This window comes from Sphaeramia orbicularis, chromosome 16 (genome assembly GCF_902148855.1).
Source record: "Sphaeramia orbicularis chromosome 16, fSphaOr1.1, whole genome shotgun sequence".
Lineage (NCBI taxonomy): Eukaryota > Metazoa > Chordata > Actinopteri > Kurtiformes > Apogonidae > Sphaeramia > Sphaeramia orbicularis.
This window is the reverse complement of record NC_043972.1, coordinates 36,090,170-36,111,698: the sequence shown is the minus strand read 5'-3', so window position 1 is coordinate 36,111,698 and position 21,529 is coordinate 36,090,170. Positions and strand designations below refer to the sequence as shown.

At 37.0% G+C, this 21,529-nt stretch overlaps 2 protein-coding genes across 5 annotated transcripts; one reads left to right on the top strand and one right to left on the bottom strand.

Moving 5' to 3' along the window:
* Window positions 1–52: 52 nt before the first annotated feature.
* On the bottom strand, window positions 53–3,968 carry rbm12ba (RNA binding motif protein 12Ba). 3 transcript variants are annotated; one of them, XM_030158623.1, is made up of 2 exons: window positions 3,864–3,968; window positions 53–2,050 (listed from the first exon to the last, which is right to left on the bottom strand). In XM_030158623.1, the coding sequence occupies exon 2, from the start codon at window positions 2,022–2,024 to the stop codon at window positions 300–302; it is 1,725 nt and encodes a 574-aa protein (XP_030014483.1). In that variant the 5' UTR covers window positions 2,025–2,050; window positions 3,864–3,968; the 3' UTR covers window positions 53–299. The 3 variants fall into 3 exon arrangements, with proteins under 3 accessions (XP_030014483.1, XP_030014481.1, XP_030014482.1); XM_030158621.1 differs by lacking the exon at window positions 3,864–3,968 and adding an exon at window positions 3,115–3,290; XM_030158622.1 differs by lacking the exon at window positions 3,864–3,968 and adding an exon at window positions 2,494–2,649.
* Window positions 3,969–12,852: 8,884 nt separating this feature from the next.
* tmem67 (transmembrane protein 67) lies at window positions 12,853–21,332 on the top strand. Of its 2 annotated transcripts, XM_030159011.1 has the most exons (29): window positions 12,853–13,076; window positions 14,309–14,397; window positions 14,499–14,589; window positions 14,697–14,796; window positions 14,960–15,023; window positions 15,136–15,207; window positions 15,322–15,384; window positions 15,709–15,863; window positions 15,974–16,082; window positions 16,242–16,328; window positions 16,445–16,510; window positions 16,603–16,756; window positions 16,845–16,959; window positions 17,661–17,766; window positions 17,935–17,991; window positions 18,109–18,207; window positions 18,304–18,402; window positions 18,558–18,566; window positions 18,688–18,774; window positions 18,892–18,994; window positions 19,108–19,247; window positions 19,350–19,490; window positions 19,621–19,701; window positions 19,872–19,988; window positions 20,068–20,184; window positions 20,281–20,388; window positions 20,537–20,639; window positions 20,736–20,878; window positions 20,984–21,332. In XM_030159011.1, exons 1-29 carry the CDS (start codon window positions 12,872–12,874, stop codon window positions 21,062–21,064), a joined length of 2,961 nt encoding a protein of 986 aa, XP_030014871.1. In that variant the 5' UTR covers window positions 12,853–12,871; the 3' UTR covers window positions 21,065–21,332. The 2 variants fall into 2 exon arrangements, with proteins under 2 accessions (XP_030014871.1, XP_030014872.1); XM_030159012.1 differs by lacking the exon at window positions 18,558–18,566.
* The last annotated feature ends 197 nt before the right edge of the window (window positions 21,333–21,529 follow it).

Here is a 21,529-nt window from a genome sequence, read left to right as displayed (position 1 = left end):
CTGACGTTATGGTAACAGCTGCATCATAGGAGTTCTTTAATGAGCCAGTGAACAATGTTTTAACAACCTTTATTTTGAAGTTTTAACACTGGATAGCAATGTCTTTAAATGTGTATTACTGAAAAATAAGGCACTTGATCACAGGAAACGCTTAGCAAGATGGTCAGTAGGGTAGTTCATCCGAGCAGAATACATGCAACCATTAATATCATAAGCTTGATGAAAAGAAGTTTGTATTGGACATTAGCGACAACAGCTGCATCAAAATATATTAAAATTATTCAGTTCAGTATCCTTGTTTACAAAGCTTTCATTGAACATCTTGGAATATTCTGCACCAAGATGTCGTCCATCTGCTTTATATTTATGGGAGTGAGTAGCACTTTTGTTCCCAGAAAGTCCTGACCATGGAGTGCCTGAGCCAGTGCTGCTGTCTTCTGTGACTGAAATTGAACCACAGCCTCACCAATACATCTGCCATCAATGTCGTGTAATAATGTGATGTTGTCCCGCCTCAGTTTATATTCTGAGAAAAATGTTTTTATTTGATCCTTCTCTACATTTGCCGGCAGGTTTCGAACAAACAGGCATGTCTGCGCTAATGGATCCACGTTCTTGCTCTGTGCCACTTCTGCCCTCTTAAAAGCTGCTGGATTCCCTTTTTGAAATGGTTTCTTCATGTTCCATCTCTTAAACCTCTGGTTAAGATTCCTTGGATGGGTTTTGGCTGTTAAGGCATTCATCTCCTCCCTTGTGATTGATGAGACCTTAATAACGCCAGAACCCACATGGCAGCCATTGAGATTCATTGCATACTCAAAATCCTCAGTCCGGTTAAAAATCAGAAAAGCTGTGTCTGTTCTGTTGCCTTCACTGTCAAGTAGATGCAACACATTTCTGTGTGCAATATTTGGACATCCAAACAGCTCTTTTATTTCAGTCTTGGTTATAATGACAGGAAGATTACGGACCATGACAACAGACTGCACATATTGTGTAGTTGTGGAGTCATGGTCAGATTTTGTTTTCTTTGGTGATTTAAGTGGCAAGTGTTTCCTCTTTTTAGGCAGTATTGGAGCTTTCTGTTTGTGATTTAGAGTGTCCCTTAGAGGACTTTGCTTAGGTGTCACACTGTCCTGATTGCTAGTACCATTTTCACACTCTTGTAGGGCGCTGATCCACATCTTCTCAGTTGCGCTACGTACCTCCACAGATATGGGGCCCAATAAGTGGTGGTTGAAACTTAAAGCACTGCAGGCATCCTGGTCACTTTCAAACTTCACAAGGCAGCCGTAGTTAACTCCCAGTTTTACATTCACAATGGCTTCTTGAACAGTCAACCCTCTGAAAAACTGACAAATATCATCTTTAGTTGTAGAAGGTGGCAAACCAAAAAGTCTCACATAGCCAGGGTCTCGCTTCAGATTATGCTCAGGTGTCCACTTCTCATTGGTCACAACTGTGTGGTCATTCATGGGAGTATCAGCACTCAAACCTGCCTCATTTTCTTTTTGATGGGATGACTGAAGGCCTTGAATTACAGTACAAATCCCAAGAAGAAAGGCAGTTTGGGAGTCAATTGAGTTTACATTTAAAATCTGTTTCGTATCAGTTGTCGGAGTCTGCAGTTGTGCTGGTGAAGGAGGCACGTCCGCAATTCTGGGATCAGCTGGGCCTGTGTTTAAAGGACATTTATTTACATCTGGATGTGGCCGAGGACTCATCTCAAGCAACTGTGTAGGGGAGGGCTTCCTTTTCTTCTTTAACAATGCATTTAATTTGTGCTCCATTTCTGCCATGTTGCTTATCTGCAGAGTCACCTTAGATCCTTTAAGTAAATCTCCTGTGCGAAGCATTGCAAACTGGGCATCTTTCTCAGATTTGAAAGCAACAAAAGCTTCCCCAAGACGTCCTCCAAGTATGTACACTCCTCCATTGGGTATGTCCAGGCTTACAAAAAAATGGCGTATATCCTCAATACCCGCCTTGGCATTGAGGCCTTCCAATCGCAGGATTATGGTCATTTTGTCATATCAGGCCAGGCCAGTGTCTGAAAAATGAGGGAAAAACATGATTAAATGGACATGGTACTACATCACATTTTGGTCATCTTATAGAGTGACAGTAAGTTTAGTCCAACCTAATCTCTTGATGAAGAGTTAACACCTTCTCCTGGATAAAAGAAACCCATGATATGCTATAAAACAGTGGTTCTCACATCCGGTCCTCGAGGACCCCTATCCTGCATGGTTCCAGCACACCTGGAAGCCACTCCATCGTTATCAGGCTTCTGCACAGGTTGGTGATGAGCTGATCATTAATTGAACCAGGTGTGCTGGAAGAGGCCCATATCTTAAACATGCAGGACAGGGGTCCTCGAGGACCGGATTTGAGAACCACCGCTATAAAATCACGTGTGTAATGGCGCCAAACGACAGAGAAAATGCACACAAAAAAAAAAAGTTGCTTGTGTAAATGCCCCTGAATACTTACACAAGAGCAGCACTAGAAAATAGTTACAAAGAGTTTTTATGTCTGCTGTTGCAAACGCGTCGTCATTCTCCTGTGACAGGTGTGCTCCTTCTTCCTGCTCTGCTTTCATGTGCCTTTCCCTCCCTCCACTTTCAATGTCTCAGAAATATAAAGAAGGCGCATTACCGCCACCTGGTGGACTGGAGAGTGGGCCACAAATAAACTACACAGTTAACGCAGTTTGCTGTTAAATTACTAATAGGTGCAGATACTAGCCTCGACTGACACGGACAGAAGCACCACCGGTACTTTTGTTCTTTTCTGCGGGATTTAATCTCGTCAACCCCTCCCCTTAACACTGACTCCAAACCAGTAATGTAGGAAGTGAGCTGGACAAAGAAAAGAGTAAACTCGGAGAAAAATGGAAAGAAATTTGCTTTCCGCCAACAAAATGTTCTCCTCGTAAATATATTCTTTTAAAAAACGACCCTCAAAACTCAAGATCTGCCTCCATAAAAAGACTAAATCCAGCCGACGGGAGCTTTCTACAACAGTCTGAATTACCGAAGAAAAATTAGGACCGAGTTAATGTCACACGAATGTATCAGTCAAGAATGATGCGTTTCTAGAAAATCCACTTACTTCAGCTTCGTAAATCTTTCTGATCGTTCCGTGTACTTTTAGAAGTCGCACTGACATGTCATTATAGTCCGTTATTTGTCTGCGCTCTGAGGTTAATACACAAACTTAGAAGTGATTTGCATCAGCTTTTAGACCATGTAGTTTACATTTCCGGACAAAGTTCCCCATGACTCATACCACCGTTCTGCACAGTTCACAGTTAACCCTATCAGAGCCTAAACGGTAGATTACCCAAAATTATTTCCTCAACTGATTAAAAATGACCCAAAGACCCTGCCTTAAATGTCATCTCCTCTTCCAAACATCTTACACGTGTTATGTTTTCATGTTCACGTGTTTTGGAGCAAAACATGCCTCCTGATTGACATCTGTATCACAAATATCACACTGGCAGCATCCATTCAACTTATGCAAGTGAATAAAATACACAAATGACAAATGTTGACAAATGTTCAAGCATAGTTTTAAGAGGACAAAAACAATAGTGGCAAAAAGGATGTTCAACTGCAGGCATCTCATTAATGTCCACATTACTGTACAAATGTTACACATATAGCGGTTATAGACATGGAAAAATCCATCTTATGTGTAACCATCTGTTACATAATTCAAGAGAGGAGTGTATGTAGTATATTCAGGCACAGAGATCATACAATGAGGAAAAGGATGACTGCTGGAAGAGGTTGGCAAGCAGCACCTGTGGAATCCACTTCATATGAAAAACACAATAGACAGATAATCTGACTTACTGTTTTGTCTGCCTTTTGTCAGACTCTCCAAGTTTGTCTTTTCTCTCTGAAGAAAGAAGCCTCTGGAGATCGTTCAGTGCAGCAGACTTTTATTGAAGGTCAGTAAATTTTTAGTGTGAACAGATCTGGAACAATTCTACACACCATTTTATACTAACTCCTGTGCTTTTGGACTGCCCACTTTTTTTCCTTATATATGACTCAGTCCGTATTTTACACCAATAGATTTTATTCATTATAATTTAATCCAACTATCCTTGCATTTTTGCACCATTGTATCATAGCTTTTTCAAAACTGTATCTCAGGCATGTCTGGACATGCCTGACCACTCCCATTTTTTTCTTTTTCTTTTTTTTTTTCTTTTTCTTTAGCTCTTTTTTTGTTGAATGCTTCTACATATTTTCACCATTATATTTTCATACTTTGCTGCTGAGATTATACCAATTACTTCTACATCCTAATCATTTTCAAGTGTTTTATTAGCACATATTTGTATTAAAATAGTGACACATGTAAAGATATATTTAAAAAAATCCTACTCAGTATATAATATTTAACTCCTCACAGGTAATTTATTTTTTTATTTTTACAGTACCAGTCTTTTCCAGTAGAAAATGTTAAGATATAAGTACTGGAAAATCAAACAAAGGACGTTAACATTAAAACTGTCAGTTCTTATTAGTTAAGTCTTTAAGTGGTTTTGGCTTGACTCTTAAAGTCTCTTAAATAGATTACGAAAGGATAACTTTTAGAGTTTAAAACTCACATGTTTGACTTCATCAGTATTTTACCAACAATTTACAGATTCACAGCACTGAATGCAGACTTTTCTACAGACTAGGTACACACAGTGTGGTGCACGTGAAGGGACATGAAGAAAATAAAATTATTTGCATTAAAACACAAAAGGCTTTTTTTCAGAGAAAGTTCAGTGTTGAAGTTGAATTTTTTATTTTTTTTTTCAGGCTGATAAATAACATTTATTGCTACAATAATACTTACTGGTGATGCATAACCTCATGTTGTACATTAAGGTGCTATCATCCTGCTTCTGACTGGGATTTGTACCTGTGGCCTTGTATTCTGGAGTGGACATTGTGTATTTGCTGTGATTGTTGTTGTTTTCTTCTATTTCTATCCTGTATTGCCTGTGGAGGTTTGTGGGGGTGCACATGCAGCTGGGAGGGAGCAAGGGAAACTTGTTGAACTGTATCTGAATGTGTACATTGTATTGTACTAATAAAAACAGAAAATCTAATAAAACTACGTTTGAAAAAACAAAAGGCTGATAAATGAGTGATACTTCTCAAGAAGAACATGTTCCAGCCAATCTGGGGTTTTTAGGTGATGCAGTTTTATCTCCAGTTTGCCACAACACTATTGATTTGGACTGCGGAGGCTTTTGGCCGAGGCCGAGGCCTGACCATGACCCTGTTGGAATGCAGAAACCAGTGAGAAAGAGGAACTCTGCATATTCTTCCAGTGCTGCAGAGAGTGCCTGATTCTCAGTGTTTTCTACTTTATCTTCTCTTGGTGAACTGCCCATTATTATCTCCTTGCTACTTTTCTTCTCTGGGAATCGGCCCTTCCAGCTGGATTTTGGACTGGTGGCCCAGATCCTTCTCCTGTTTGTCCACCTAAACCACTCTGTATGGAGATCCTACATCACTGCCTGGCTGAGCTGATCTGCTGATTTTTCTACCCCTGCTGCTCCCTCCTGTGAACTCCCCACCACTATCTGTTCAAACTTAAATGCAGGCCAAACTTCAGTGAGTCACGACCATGTACTTAATGTACATGATGCTTATTCTGTGCAGCCCTGAATTAAAAGATCTGAAGGAGCACTACAATGTGGTTGGGTTTGCCTTGTAACAACATAGACTACTCTTGCCCTCTTTAATGTTAACTCTAAAACCCACTTATCAGTCAATCAACCCATATCATCAGCTGAAGATATACCACTTAAAAGAGCAAGAGATTGATGCTGTGAAAGGACTATTTCACCATCTCATATGACTCGTTTCTGCAGTTTGTGACAGAGGTTCTAAAAAATCATTCTCTAGAAAACTAGAAGTGTGATATATGGATTTACTTTTATTGTTGTTATCTGGAAATGTTCATCCTACTTCTAAACAATCCCAAAGGCATCAATTAGTCACATGTGAGGTATTTAAGATGTTTTGAAACCATTTTTTAGGGGGCCATTTTTTTACTACCGGTATAAAAAATCGTAATCGGTGTATGAAAAAAATATGAGATTTTGGACCAATTTTATTTTGCTTAAAAACACTTCTAAATAATCCCAAAGGAATCAAATAGTAACTTGTGAGGTATTTCAGACATTTTGAAACCTTTTTGAAGAGGGTCATTTACGACCACCGGTACAAAAAATCGGAAAGGACGTGTTGTGAAAAAAAATGAGATTTTGGTCAAACAATTTTTTTGCTTAAAAAATCTTCTAAATAATCCCAAAGGCATCAAATAGTCACTTGTGAGGTATTTCAGACATTTTGAAACCGTTTTGAAGTGGGTCATTTTTGACCACTGGTAAAAAAAAAAAATCGTAAGGACGCGGTATGAAAAAAAAATGAGATTTTGGTCCAACATTTTTTTTGCTTAAAAACACTTCTAAATAATCCCAAAGGCATCAAATAGTCACTTGTGAGGTTTTTCAGACATTTTGAAACCCTTTTGAAGAGGGTCATATTTTTTTACCACCGGTATAAAAAATCGTAATGATGCGGTATGAAAAAAAATGAGATTTTGGTCCAAAATTTTTTTTGCTTTAAAACACTTCTAAAAAATCCCAAAGGCATCAAATAGTCACTTGTGAGGTATTTCAGACATTTTGAAACCCTTTTGAAGAGGGTCATTTTCGAGCACCGGTACAAAAATCGTAAGGACGCGGTATGAAAAAAATATGAGATTTTGGTCCAAAATATTTTATGCTTAAAAATACTTCTACACAATCCCAAAGGCATCAATAAGTCCCATGTGAGGTATTTCAGATGTTTTGAAACCATTTTTCAGGGGGCCATTTTTTTACTACCAGTATAAAAAATCGTAAGGGCGCGATATGAAAAAAAAAACACGATTTTGGTCCAAAATATTTTATGCTTAAAAATACTTCTAAACAATCCCAAAAGCATCAATAAGTCACATGTGAGTTTTTTTTTAGATGTTTTGAAACCATTTTTCAGGGGGCCATTTTTTTACTACCGGTTTAAAAAATCGTAAGGGCATGATATGAAAAAAAACGCGATTTTGGTCCAACATTTTTTTTTGCTTAAAAATACTTCTAACAATCCCAAAGGCCATCAATTAGTCACATGTGACGTATTTCAGAATTTTTGAATTCATTTTTCAGGGGGCCATTTTTTTCTACCGGTATAAAAATCGTAAGGGCGCGATATGAAAAAAACAACGCAATTTTGGTCCTAAATTTTTTTTGCTTAAAACTCTAAACAATCCCAAAGGCATCATTTGGTCACACGTTCGGTGTTTCAGATGATTTGAAACAATTTTTAGGGCGCCATTTTTTTTTGCTACCGGTATAAAAAATCGTAAGGGCGCGATATGAAAAAAAACACGATTTTGGTCCTAAATTTTTTTTTTGCTGAAAAATACTTCTAAAAAATCCCAAAGGCATCAATTAGTCACATGTGACATATTTCAGATGTTTTTAAATCATTTTTCAGGGGGCCATTTTTTTTCTACCGGTATAACAAATCATAAGGGCGTGATATGAAAAAAAACACGATTTGATCCAAAAATTTTTTGCTTAAAAATTCTTCTAAACAATCCCAAAGGCATCAATTAGTCACATGTGACGTATTCAGAATTTTTGAATTCATTTTTCAGGGGGCCATTTTTTTTCTACCGGTATAAAAAATCGTAAGGGCGCGATATGAAAAAAAAAAACACGATTTTGGTCCAAAATATTTTATGCTTTAAAATACTTCTAAACAATCCCAAAAGCATCAATAAGTCACATGTGAGTTTTTTTAGATGTTTTGAAACCATTTTTCAGGGGGCCATTTTTTTACTACCGGTTTTAAAAATCGTAAGGGCATGATATGAAAAAAAAACGCAATTTTGGTCCAAAATTTTTTTTGCTTCAAATACTTCTAAACAATCCCAATGGCATCAATTAGTCACATGTGAGGTATTTCAGATGTTTTGAAACCATTTTTCAGGGGGCCAGTTTTTTTTACTACCGGTTTAAAAAATCGTAAGGGCGCGATATGAAAAAAAAACGCGATTTTGGTCCAAAATTTTTTTTGCTTAAAAATACTTGTAAACAATCCCAAAGGCATCAATTAGTCACATGTGACGTATTTCAGATGTTTTGAAACCATTTTTCAGGGGGCCATTTTTTTACTACCGGTATAAAAAATCGTAAGGGCACGATATGAAAAAAAAACACAATTTTGGTCCAAAATTTTTTTTGCTTAAAAATACTTCTAAACAATCCCAAAGGCATCAATTAGTCACATGTGAGGTATTTCAGATGTTTTGAAACCATTTCTCAGGGGACCATTTTTTTACTACCGGTATAAAAAATCGTAAGGGCGCGATATGACAAAAAATGCGATTTTGGTCCAAAATTTTTTTTTTGCTGAAAAATACCTCTAAACAATCCCAAAGGCATCAATTAGTCACCTGTGACGTATTTCAGAATTTTTGAAATCATTTTTCAGGGGGCCATTTTTTTTCTACCGGTATAAAAAATCATAAGGGCATGATATGAAAAAAAAAACGCGATTTTGGTCCAACATTTTTTTTTGCTTAAAAATACTTCTAAACAATCCCAAAGGCATTTATTAGTCACATGTGAGTATTTCAGAATTTTTGAATTCATTTTTCAGGGGGCCATTTTTTTCTACCGGTATAAAAAATCGTATAAGGGCGCGATATGAAAAAAAACAATGCAATTTTGGTCCAAAATTTTTTTGCTTAAAAAACTTCTAAACAATCCCAAAGGCATCATTTGGTCACATGTTCGGTGTTTCAGATGATTTGAAAACCATTTTTCAGGGCGCCATTTTTTTTGCTACCGGTATAAAAAAATCGTAAGGGCGCGATATGAAAAAAAAACACGATTTTGGTCCTAAATTTTTTTTTGCTGAAAAATACTTCTAAAAATCCCAAAGGCATCAATTAGTCACATGTGACATATTTCAGATGTTTTTAAATCATTTTTCAGGGGGCCATTTTTTTCCTACCGGTATAACAAATCATAAGGGCGTGATATGAAAAAAAACGCGATTTTGGTCCAAAATTTTTTATGCTTAAAAATACTTCTAAATTATCCCAAAGGCATCAATTAGTCACATGTGACGTATTTCAGATGTTTGAAATCATTTTTCAGGGGGCCATTTTTTTACTACCAGTATAAAAAATCGTAAGGGCGCGATATGAAAAAAAAAACGCGATTTTGGTCCAAAAGTTTTTTTTTCTTAAAAATTCTTCTAAACAATACCCAAGGCATCAATTAGTCATATGTGAGGTATTTCAGATGTTTTGAAACCATTTTTCAGGTGGCCATTTTTCCCTACCGGTATAAAAAATCGTAAGGGCGCGATATGAAAAAAAAAACACGATTTTGGTCCAAAATATTTTATGCTTAAAAATACTTCTAAACAATCCCACAAGGCATCAATAAGTCACATGTGAGTTTTTTTTAGATGTTTTGAAACCATTTTTCAGGGGGCCATTTTTTTACTACCGGTATAAAAATCGTAAGGGCGCGATATGAAAAAAAAAAACGTGATTTTGGTCCAAAATGTTTTTTTGCTTAAAAATTCTTCTAAACAATACCCAAGGCATCAATTAGTCACATGTGAGGTATTTCAGATGTTTGAAACCATTTTTCAGGGGGCCATTTTTTACTACCGGTATAAAAAAATCGTAAGGGCGTGATATGAAAAAAAATGCGATTTTGGGTCCAAAATTTTTTTTTGCTGAAAATTCTTCTAAACAATACCCAAGGCATCAATTAGTCACCTGTGACGTATTCAGAATTTTTGAAATCATTTTTCAGGGGGCCATTTTTTTCTACCGGTATAAAAATTCGTAAGGCTGTGTGAGGGATATTTGACCAAGAAGGAGAGTGATGGAGTGCTGCGCCAGATGACCTGGCCTCCACAGTCACCGGACCTGAACCCAATCGAGATGGTTTGGGGTGAGCTGGACCGCAGAGTGAAGGCAAAAGGGCCAAAAGTGCTAGCATCTCTGGGAACTTCTTCAAGACTGTTAGGAAACCATTTCAGGTGACTACCTTTTGATGCTCATCAAGAGAATGCCAAGGGTGTGCAAGGCAGTCATCAGAGCTAAGGGTGGCTACTTTGAAGAAACTAGAATATAAGAGATGTTTTTCAGTTATTTCACACTTTTTTGTTAAGAACATAATTCCACATGTGTTCATTCATAGTTTTGATGCCTTCAGTGAGAATCTACAAAGTAAATAGTCATGAAATAAAGAAAATGCGAAGAATGAGAAGGTGTGTCCAAACTTTTGGCCTGTACTGTATATATATATATATATATATATATATATATATATATATATATATATATATATATATATATATATATATATATATATATATATATATGTGTGTGTGTGTGTGTGTGTGTGTACAGGGTGAGGAAGCAAAATGTACAATATTTTGAGGCAGGGATTGAAAGACAGTGTATGACCACTTAGTTTATTGAAAGTCATGAGAATTTATTTGCCACAAGAAAATTGACATAATAGAAAATGTTTTTATTCTGTGTCCTCCTTCTTTCTCAATAACTGCCTTCACACGCTTCCTGAAACTTGCGTATGTGTTCCTCAAATATTCAGGTGACAACTTCTCCCATTCTTCTTTAATAGTATCTTCCAGACTTTCTCATAATAGTTTTGCTCATAGTCATTCTCTTCTTTACATTATAAACAGTCTTTATGGACACTCCAACTATTTTTGAAATCTCCTTTGGTGTGACGAGTGCATTCAGCAAATCACACACTCTTTGACGTTTGTTTTCCTGATTACTCATATGGGCAAAAGTTTCTGTAAAGGTATGGATAATAGTGTTAGGTATGATTATGACATCAGTATATGTTTGGTTTTAAAACAATTGATGTAGTGCCTGCTGAGAAAAAACAACTAAATGTTCATTGTAAATTTAGCTTCCCCACCCTTTATAAATATATATATATAAATATATATATATATATATATATATATATATATATATATATATATATATATATATGTGTGTGTGTGTGTGTGTGTGTGTGTATATATATATATATATATATATATATATATAGGTAAAGACAGTCAAATAAAATTGCACTTGTATGTGGATAACACAGTTGTCTAGACATCTGCTCCCACTGCAGCACAGATGATAAAAGAACTTCAGATCGCATTTCATTCATTACAAAGAGACTCTTTGAAAAGTTTGAAATTAGTTTTAATCTTTTAATTTTACAGGTGATGTTACATTAACTGAAAGGATGTCCTCTCTTAAGAACTTGAGAATATGGATTGATGATGGGTTAGGGTTAGGGTTAACCCAAACTCAGAGTGAAGATTAGCTTTTATTTTGATAATGAATCATGTTTCACATTCTCTGCCAAGAAAAGGCTGGTGGAAGCCATCTTTCCATTTATGATTGATCATGGTGATATACTGTATATGCTTGCAGCCTCTTCCACTTTATACAGCCTTGCTCATGTTTCTATCATGTTTCTCTTGCAAATGCAACATCTTTCACTTACCACTACATTCTCTATTGTTTAGTTGGCTGGAAATCATTAAATATTTGCATACAACACTGGAATACATTCATTGTCAACACAGACTGGTATCCTTCTCCCTGTCAGCCCAATCAGTTACTATCTGTGTTTCTCCAAGTGGAAAGTTCCCTGGCTTGTTTGACCTTGGCATAGCAGGGTTTTTTTTTGTTTGTTTGTTTTTTTTTAGTGTCACAAAGATTGCTAGTGAGGGAGGAATGTCATTGTTTTTCTTGAGAGGTCATTGTGCTTTAATAGCTATTACTCTGTTTTATTGTTTATTTGTGTATGTTGTATGTGTTGATTGTGTATGGCTACTACCCTGGCCAGGTCTTCCATGCAAATGAGATTTTTGAACTCAATGGGATGTCCTGGTTTAATAAAGGTAAATAAATTAGTAATACAGGCAACAGACAATGTACAAAACACAACAAAAAGACAACAAAATTATTGGATGAGGGTTTAATCATTCCACTTTAAAGAATTCTTTGTAAATTCTTTTTTGTTTCCCTTAGTTTATTAGGGATGATGTAAATTTAACAATAAAATACATTTTAGATTCACAAACAAAAATGTAAAAGTCAGGAACTTTTTTCCATCCTTTTTGTTTGTGAATATCACATTTCCTTAATAACAAGAATGATTGTAAATGATTCGGTAGAATCTGTGTAAGTTCTTATCATGGTCCTGGTTAATTTGGAAGAGACGTGACTTGTAAGGTGGGTCCAAAAAGACAGCAAATAAGGGCAGTAATAGAATAAATGAATCAGTGAGACTTCTTTAGAGAATGTTCAAGTAATTTAAATATCTAAATACTTCAAACAATGTAGGTTGGTAGGATATATGTTTTGTAAAATTGTTACATGTATTTCCCTGATCTTGTCATTATTAAATTCTTAAAGCATTTTCACATTATGAATATTAAGCCTTCTGGAACTGCTTTAAACACAGTAAAGTTATTTATTAATCATGGGGAAAGAATGTTTGACAATAAGTTATTCATAATGAAGAAGATCACCATCTGTGTTAAACAGATATCTAAAATACTTTATCCCTTTATCGATCCAGTTTGGCTGGATTTTTTTTTTTTTTTTTTTTTTTTTTTTTTTTTACTTTTTTGTCCCTCACGTCTACGCTCTGACGCACTAACGATAAGACTAAAACGTCATTACGCTGAAAACAAAGGATTGTGGGTAAATTGAGAGACCGCTGTTTACCATGGCGACGGGGACGCTTCCTTCTGTTGTAAACAGATGCAGAACATTTCTAACATTATTTCTTTTAATATATCCGAGTCCATCCCATTGCCAGCAGTTCATTATTCCGTTTAAGGAACCTAAAGACTGTGGGGTGGAGGAGTTTTTTGATATCTCCAGTCTGTCGTGTGTCAAGTGCGGTTCAAATCAACGCCGCAGCCCAACAGGTCAGTTAGCATCTACACACAGGAACTGATTTAGCTTTGAACAACCCATGGGTTATCTTTAGATGTTTTTAGTTTTACTCTAAATGGAATTTACCGTAAAGTGGTTAGTAACTCACGATAATTGATATGTTAAACAACCAGCTAAATACCACAAGGTAAAAATCAGTTTGAAAGCTGTTCAAGTGGTTCTACGATTAAGAGGAGAACGCATTAAAAATACATCCAATAATATCCAATAGTGAACCTAGTACCTTTGGACAAAATATGGTATCTGAGAACATCATATTTGGCATTAAGAATTACTTTTTCTGAGATTCTGTTGACTAAATGGCATTGTTTTTTTGCAGCCCTGTAACTTAAAACGAAATGACCTATAATATTTCCCTGAAACTTAAAGTTAATTCAAGCGTAGTGGTTTGAGGGGGCTTGGTTTTAGTTGAGAAAAAAAAAGTCTGGGCGCGACACGGTGGTGCAATGGATAGCACGCGTGCCTCACAGCTAGAAGGTCCTGGATTCGATTCCAAGTTTGGAGTTGGAGTTTGCATGTTCTCCTCGTGTCTGCGTGGGTTCTCTCCGGGTACTCCGGCTTCTTCCCACCATCCAAGACATGCACTGATAGGTTAATTGGTTAATCTAAATTGCCCATAGGTGTAAATGTCAGACTGTGTTTTTTTGTCTCTATATGTCAGCCCTGCGATGAACTGACTGTAGTATGCCCATAAGTAGCTGGGATAGGCTCCAAGATAATGAATGAATGAAAAAAGTCTCAATCTCAGAATTGCAAGCACATTAATTCTACTCTTGTGAAGAAAGTGTAAGTGGAATTTAACTGTTCTTCGTTTGACTGGGCACTCACCTGTCATCAAACATATCCATTCCTCCCCATTTTACTCCTGTGTTCATGTGAATTTTCATCACCTGCAGAGCAGTTAAGTACCTAGGACTCCCTATTAGGAAGCCTCTTTGATCACTTATATGTGAATACATAGGGTTATGCATCCTTCTTAGCACTGGCAAGCACAGCAGCTACCAGAGTATCACAAGTTTGGTGCACTTACTGCATTGTTGCCTGCACTTTCACCAGAAATGAAAAGTTGCTTGTTGTGGAGTTACAAGTTTAGATTATTTCAGTATTAGGAAAGAGAATACATCTTATATTTGCATCTGAACTTAACACTGTACAGCATTCTGTAATTTTTCTAAAATATGTATTACTTTTCTTCCTTTCACAGGTCTGTCCTGCATTTGCCAAACTGGGTATCAAGCTCTCCCCACTGATAAGTCGTCTATTAATTGTCAGAAATGTTCCACTGACAAACCAGTATGTACCCATCACCTTAATCTACACTCTGCTGCCTTTGTCTTGTGTCCTTCTTAATAATGGAATGATTCTTTTTTCTTTTTCTTTTTTTTTTTGCATAGGCTGTAACATCAGATGGGTTTGGATGTATTAGTTGTCCAGGCAGCCTCAGTGATGAGGGGAAATGCAGATGTCCACAAGGAAATATCTTGGGTAAATTACTACAGACAGGACTCAGTGAAACTTGGATTATTAAATCTTTTGATTTATTTTGTGTACAATGAGTAACAAACTAATTCTTAATCTTAACTTTTTTTCAGTTGAGAGGGATGTCAATGGAAATTATTTGGATGAGGCCAAGTGTGTAGCGTGTAATGGAAGCAGGCCGGCCTTGTCAGTTCCAAACAGCAGCGGAGACCGGTAACAGTTCTATACATAGTGGAACCATAGATCAAGTTGGCCCTCATATAGATTTGTAAAAATGCTATGCAGTGGCTGCTAAACTGTCAAACATGTGACTAATATGCGCCACTGCCATAGTGCTGTTTAAGTGAAAAGTAAAACTATCACTATTTTCTTACAGGTGTGAGAGATGTCAGGCTTCCTTCACTAACACTTCCTGTGTATGTAGTCCTCCTAATGTTCAAGTGAGTTTAGTCAGTCTTTTATACTCATATCATTTCAAATAAAATACATCATTCAGTTTTGCAGAGTGATTAATATATTGTATAATTAATGGTAAGTGTGTTTTTTTTTCAGGCAGGAGGATTATGTTTCCCATCAGGCAGCCTCTCTACTAATGTGAATCCAAGTGTGAACTTTGCTCAACTGGTAAGTCTTATCATCATCATTATCTCTTTTTCTCTGTCCATTCAGTCTTCTATTTATTTTTCTTTCAGTCTAACATATTTTGATTCCAGCCGTTGTGTTCTGTTCTATTTGCAGAAGATAAGTTTCCACTCTGCCTGGTTCGTGAAAAATCTGTATTCATCGTCAGCCGCCTGCCTTGTAATGCCTCTTTTTTAATCTCTCTCTCTATATATATAAATATAAATATATAAATTTATTTATTTATTTATTTATTTATTTATTAAGTTAATGTTCAACTAGGATAGACCTAGTTCTGTCACATTGTCATAAATGGTGTGAACATTCTTTTGAAATACAGTGAATGGGAGGTTGTTTTGATGTAGCTGATGTTTATGAAAAAGGCACAGATATATCAATTACACTCAAAGATACAATGAAGTTGCATTTTATACCATCTAAATTGGTGTTGTAAGAGGTATTAGGATTATTCATAGGTGTTTTGTGTTTGTTGTGTGCATACAGGTCTTCTCCAATCTGACAGCATGTCAGGCTCTCGGGAACATGTGTGTCATGAACATGCACTCCTTCAGCGCTATGAGCACTGATGCCTGTGGTCTCTTTAACACCATCTTCAGATCTAGAGCTGCTTTGAGCTCAACTCAAGATATTTCATACTGGTAATAAACACCATTACAGCTTCTTACCACAGTATCAGTACAGATGGGCTCTCTTTCACTATGACTTTCCTGTATGCGAATATTAAGCAAATTAACTAATCTGTCCCCAGGAGAGTTAATTTGCCATGGCTTTACTATGGAGATGAGCCAGGGTTGGCCATTCGAGTACTTCAGACGAATCCAGTGCCCATTGGGTTCAGTTTTAGAGGCAAAAATAAGGTGTGTGTTGAACTTGTACTGCACTGGAACAGAAGCTGACAGACAGCTGAACAAAAGAAGCACTATCATATAATCAGCACTGATTTCATATCTCTACACCTCAAAATGTGCAGTGAACAGAAAAAAAGTTGTGTCAGTTGAGATCCATGTCTTTCACAGAATACTGAAATCAAACTGATTGCTGCTGTTTATAACGTCAGAGGAGAGTTTCTCAGATGGCAAAAAATAAGAGGACGTAGTCTCCAGGTAAGATGTGCCAGCAGACACAGCTTATCACCAACAAATGTAACAGTTTACATTCCCATTCTACCATCTACTAATGACTAAAATCCCCCCTGATTTGTTCTCTTCATCTCCTGTAGCTTTGTCCAGACACAGCCAAAAGACAAGAGGCAGCTTTTAGCTTTGGAACCGCCTACCGAGAAAGTGTGAGTGTCTCTGTTTTCATTTATCTCACTGATCGTTTGTCAAATTCTCCTGTGATATGCATTTGTGCTTAAAGCTGTCTGTCTGTGTGCAGTGTGATCTCAAAGTATCAGAACTGCTGGAGATGTATCCTGAGCCGTTGTTCTATGATGTGTTTATGGACCTTGGTGATGGAGATAACAGAAAGCTTCTTCCCCTGCCCACACTGGTCAGTAACCAACAATACAACGGAAAGTTCATCAACCAAGGTGGGATTTGATTAGATTTTTAGTGCCTGTGTGTACAAGACTGTGCAATGGGGTTTTATTCAATATTTATTATTTTGCCTTTATGTAGAAAGCATGAAGAACTGGTACCTGTCCCGACGTATGTTTCTTGTCGACACCTTAAGTGGAAGAGAGAAGCCAACACAGCCAAAGGTCATCCGTGTGGTCAGCAGTGTCACAATAAGGTAGATTCCTTTGTCTACAGCACTATTTGTACACAAAACAAGTATAATTGTGTATTTGAAGTGAGTTTGACCCTTTAACAACAGCAGTCTCTCTGGCGCAGCATTTTGCACTTTACAGCATTCTAATGACTGTAACTCCTGAACTGTTTCAGCATCAGAGCTGAGAACTTGGGCTTTCCGACACAATATAACACTTTACAGCAGCAATGTGGGACTCTATTACAAGTAAAAAGGAACTGTTTCAGAGACTTCCACACAGGCTAAAAATGCCTGGAATAAGAAAAAAATATGAAGCTATAATATGGACACTGAATGTTCAAGACCAAAATGTATGTTTGAGCAGATGTAAAATAATTAAAAGTTTATTTCTGCAATCTCAAAAAGTTTTGTTATGGGGATTTACAGTTTTTTCTGATAAGTATTCTAAAAACTTCAAGTCTATTTTTTTCTTTTTTACTAAAACAAACTGTTTTAAGTGTTTATTATTTATAATCAGTGATAATTAATGGCCAAATATTGAGAGATAAGTTCTTCCTGAAAATGAAGGTGCAAAAGAAATGTCAAAAAAAGACATTGTATGACACTTATTGCAAAGAAAACATGAAGACACCTAGGCGGGCTGTTATAATGGCAATCTTAAAAGGATTAATAGAGCTGGTTGGTGAATCTGTGATGCTACTTGTTTTAATGTGTGTTTGTAGATTCCAGCTGGTTCCACGAACCCAGACAGGACAGGTCTACCCCCCTCTGATGATGGTAACCTATAATGATGTTCCAGTCACGGATATCAGCACACAAAAAGTGTCTGTGAGTTGGATGCACACTTTCAATCAGTTAGCTCACACCTTCTAAATCATCTGGAATATTAAGAAGACCATTTTTAAACAGATCATGTTGTTAAATTAACAATATATATGTGGTTGCTTTATAATTATTTATCTTGATAACATATTCTGGTCATATTTATGTTTCCAGACAACTTTTGCGGTGGAGTATGAGATGGATCAGAATGAGGCTCGTATGAAAACAGATGTGAGTTCATCTATCCGTGTAATATCATCTGCTAAATTTTCCAATATGAAACCAATATAAGATGTTCTTTTGGACAGTGATATATTGAGAGTGTAATGTACGATTGCATGTGTGCAGACTGCTCTAGGGGTGATGGGTGGTGTTGCGGTGTTGTGTTCCCTGCTGAAAACAGTCAGCTGGAAGAGGAGGATCGCCTCACCGCTCATTGACGCTAAGGTACCCCATCATAAATATGTCCTAATGTAAACCTCTTCATTGATTGCATCGATGTAAAGGCTGTTATATTGTGCGTCTGTCTTTCCTCCATCTCAGACAATGTTCACATTTTTGCTGTTCTACGCTGGAGATTTGGCAAATGTTTTCTTTGTCGTCACTGTTGGAACTGGACTTTACTGGCTCATCTTTTACAAGGTAAATTTTGCTTTTCCCAATGAGACAGCTTTCACATTTAAACATTATTAAATGTATTTTTTGTTTTATACTTTCTCCTTTGTGGTGCTTTTATCTTCACCTTCACCTTTTTATCTTCATCCTTGAATTACTTGTTTTCTCTCTTCTCTCTGTAGTCATTGAAGGTAAGTCTTTTTTTCCTCCTTTACCCTCTTTGCCTGAAGTATATATGATGAATACACACACATACACACACGTGATTATTTTTATCTACAGGATATGACTAATTTGCATTTGTGGGTTTAGGCTCAGCAGTTTGTATATGTGCTGCTACCACTTCCTGCTCAAGAAGAACAGTTTGTGACGTATATTGGCTGTGCCTTTGCTTTGAAGGTGAGATCTCACACTGCCACTGAGATGTGAAAATTGCTGTGATTGTGTTGATTTTGAAGCCTTGTGGTTTTGGTGTGCATCTATTATAAATATTATGGAATATGTATTCATATGAAGGCAGTGCAGTTTCTTCACAAGCTGACCCTGCAGTTGTCAGTCGATGTGTTCCTCATCGACTGGGAAAGGCCACGAAACAAAGCCAGCAACAGGACGGCACAAGGTACAGACACAGTTACTCTTTTGTCATAAAGGTTGAAGCCACTCAAATTGTAAAACATTTCTAAGAGGCATTTAAAAAAAAAAAAAAAAAAATTTAACATTTGTTTCTATCAGCAACTGGTGAAATGAAACATGACCCCTCTCCAGTCAGCATCTGGAGGACCTACTTTGTGGCTAATGAATGGAACGAGATCCAGACCATTCGAAAGATCAGTCCAACCTTTCAGATAATGGCTGTGCTCTTCTTCCTTGAAGTACACCTCACTCACTTTGACATAGCATTTCTTTACTTTTCCTTATGTCCCTTTTATCATTCTTTGTGTTTCATTGATAACATATCACCCTGTGCTGCTTAGGTGCTGGGTTTTTCTAACCTGGCTCTGAGGGACCCCTTGACAACCTTAGAGCGCTCCCCACAGGCGTACACACCTTCCTACAGCCTGATTCTGCGCTATGGGCTGGCTGCCACACTCTGGCTCTGCATCGGATTTCTGCAGGTGAACGTGCCACCAAATTTTCTGGTCCTTATCCCTTTTCCACAATTCCCCGTCCGCCTGGAGTCATATGTCAAATGAAACAGATACGTTATGGCTGAGAGCACTTTTAAAAGATGATTTCTCCTTGTAGGTGATATTCTTCACCGTGTTTTATGAGTGCTTTGTGGAGGATAAAATCCGCCAGTTTGTGGATCTCTGTTCTGTCAGTAATGTAAGTAGCAATGGGCAATTTATCTACTGCAATTGCACTCATCTCCTTGTTATATATATATATATATATATATATATATATATATATATATATATATATATATATATATATTTATGTGTGTGTGTGTGTGTGTTTGTGTGTGTGTATTTGACCATTTTCTCCCTGTCCAGATTTCTGTGCTGCTGTTATCACATCGGTGTTTTGGCTACTACATCCATGGGCGTTCAGTGCATGGTCATGCTGATACAAACATGGAAGAAATGAACAACAACCTGAAGAGAGAGGGTGTAAGTGTGTACACTGCTGAATATTGATTTCAGTCCATTTTTTTCTTACATTCTTCTTCTTCTTATACATTTTTTAAAGGAATCCCTGGTTGCTCAGAGAGGCCTACTTCCCAACACAGACATCCAGACGTTTCAGGTCTCTATCAACAATCGCCTGCGGTCTCAGTATGAGAGGATCCGGGAGCCGCTCAGCAGGGTGAGTGTTTGTCTCCTTCATGTTTATAACTTATCTACAACTACAAAACAACTCTCTGTTTTTAATGTGACGGGGTGAATCTCTGACATGTTCTAGAGGAACAGACCATCACGGCTGATAGATGCGTCTTCAGCAAACCAGTTTGAGCAGAGCACCAGGGCCTACAACACAATGAACCATTTCCTGAGATCTGTTATAGATCATGTAAGTACAAACACACAAATAAAACAGTCTTTTACTTAATTGTGACTGCGTCTAAATCACTTCCTCATTATAGAACACATGAGGGTGTTAAATAGACTCAGCAAACTTGGTAGAGATAAGTTTATTTAATGTCTCTTATTTACCGTAGGTTTACCCTGACATGGACTACATAGTGAGGGACAAGCTAATGTTTGAGAGAGTCATTGGGATGGAGTTCCTTGAACCCAATGAGAAAAGCATCTTTTACAATGGTAATGACCTCCTAACCCAGACAGTCTGCACATTGAACTTGTTTATACACAAACAGTACTGAAGTGTACACACTGTGTTTGCGTTTCTTTATGCAGATGACGCCCACTCCTTCAGTAACGTGCTGTTTTATGGGAATGAGGTCACACTGCTGATCTTTGACACATTATTCTTCTGTGTGGTTGACCTTGGATCTCAGAGCTTTGTACTTGCAGCTGTGCTAACATACCTACAGCAAATGGTTAGTATGTTGTGCATACTGTATATACTGTGTACAGAATGGAGATTTTTTCCTGTAAATAAAAGTATATTGATCATGCGTTAAAAACTGTTTCACTCATTACAGATATTTCGCTTGATACGCCACTCTCTCGGAAGGAGAAACCTGTCAAACAAGACTCTGGTGGATGAGAGATTTCTGATCTGAGGTTCATAGATAACTTTTCACTGATAGTTGAGTTTCCTGATAGTTTTAATCTGTTGCAGCTCTTTTTTTGTACATGCTTTTGCAAAAACAGTATTTTCACTGATTATGTAAATATATTTTTGTAAAGAAAATGATGTTTGTATTGATAGTTTTGATATAAGCATGGTCTGTTTTTTAGGTTTCTTTTGTATTTTCTTGTGAACATTTCATGACAATTTCTTTGTAAAGATGTACATTTTTTATTGATTAAATTTTTTTGTTACAATCACTCTCATGTTCTGAGATTTTGCTCATGTTCTTGTGAAATGTCTTTTGTTAAGTAGAAAATATTTCAAGCTGTAGAACAACCTTTTGCTGCAGTAAGGGTTGGGTGACACGTGTGGTTAATAAGTCAATAGCCATCTGAGTTTTCTTACATGTTGTGAGTCAAACATCCAGCAAAACACACGTTCACAAACTAAAGAA

Excerpts from the sequence above, each read along its gene's own strand:
- rbm12ba (XM_030158623.1), bottom strand. The coding sequence starts at position 2,024 with ATGACCATAATCCTGCGATTGGAAGGCCTCAATGCCAAGGCGGGTATT.
- tmem67 (XM_030159011.1), top strand. The coding sequence starts at position 12,872 with ATGGCGACGGGGACGCTTCCTTCTGTTGTAAACAGATGCAGAACATTT. Across the intron at positions 15,385-15,708 it reads CATCGTCAGCCGCCTGCCTT|GTCTTCTCCAATCTGACAGC; the intron begins GTAATGCCTCTT and ends GTGTGCATACAG. Across the intron at positions 20,389-20,536 it reads TGAGATCTGTTATAGATCAT|GTTTACCCTGACATGGACTA; the intron begins GTAAGTACAAAC and ends TATTTACCGTAG.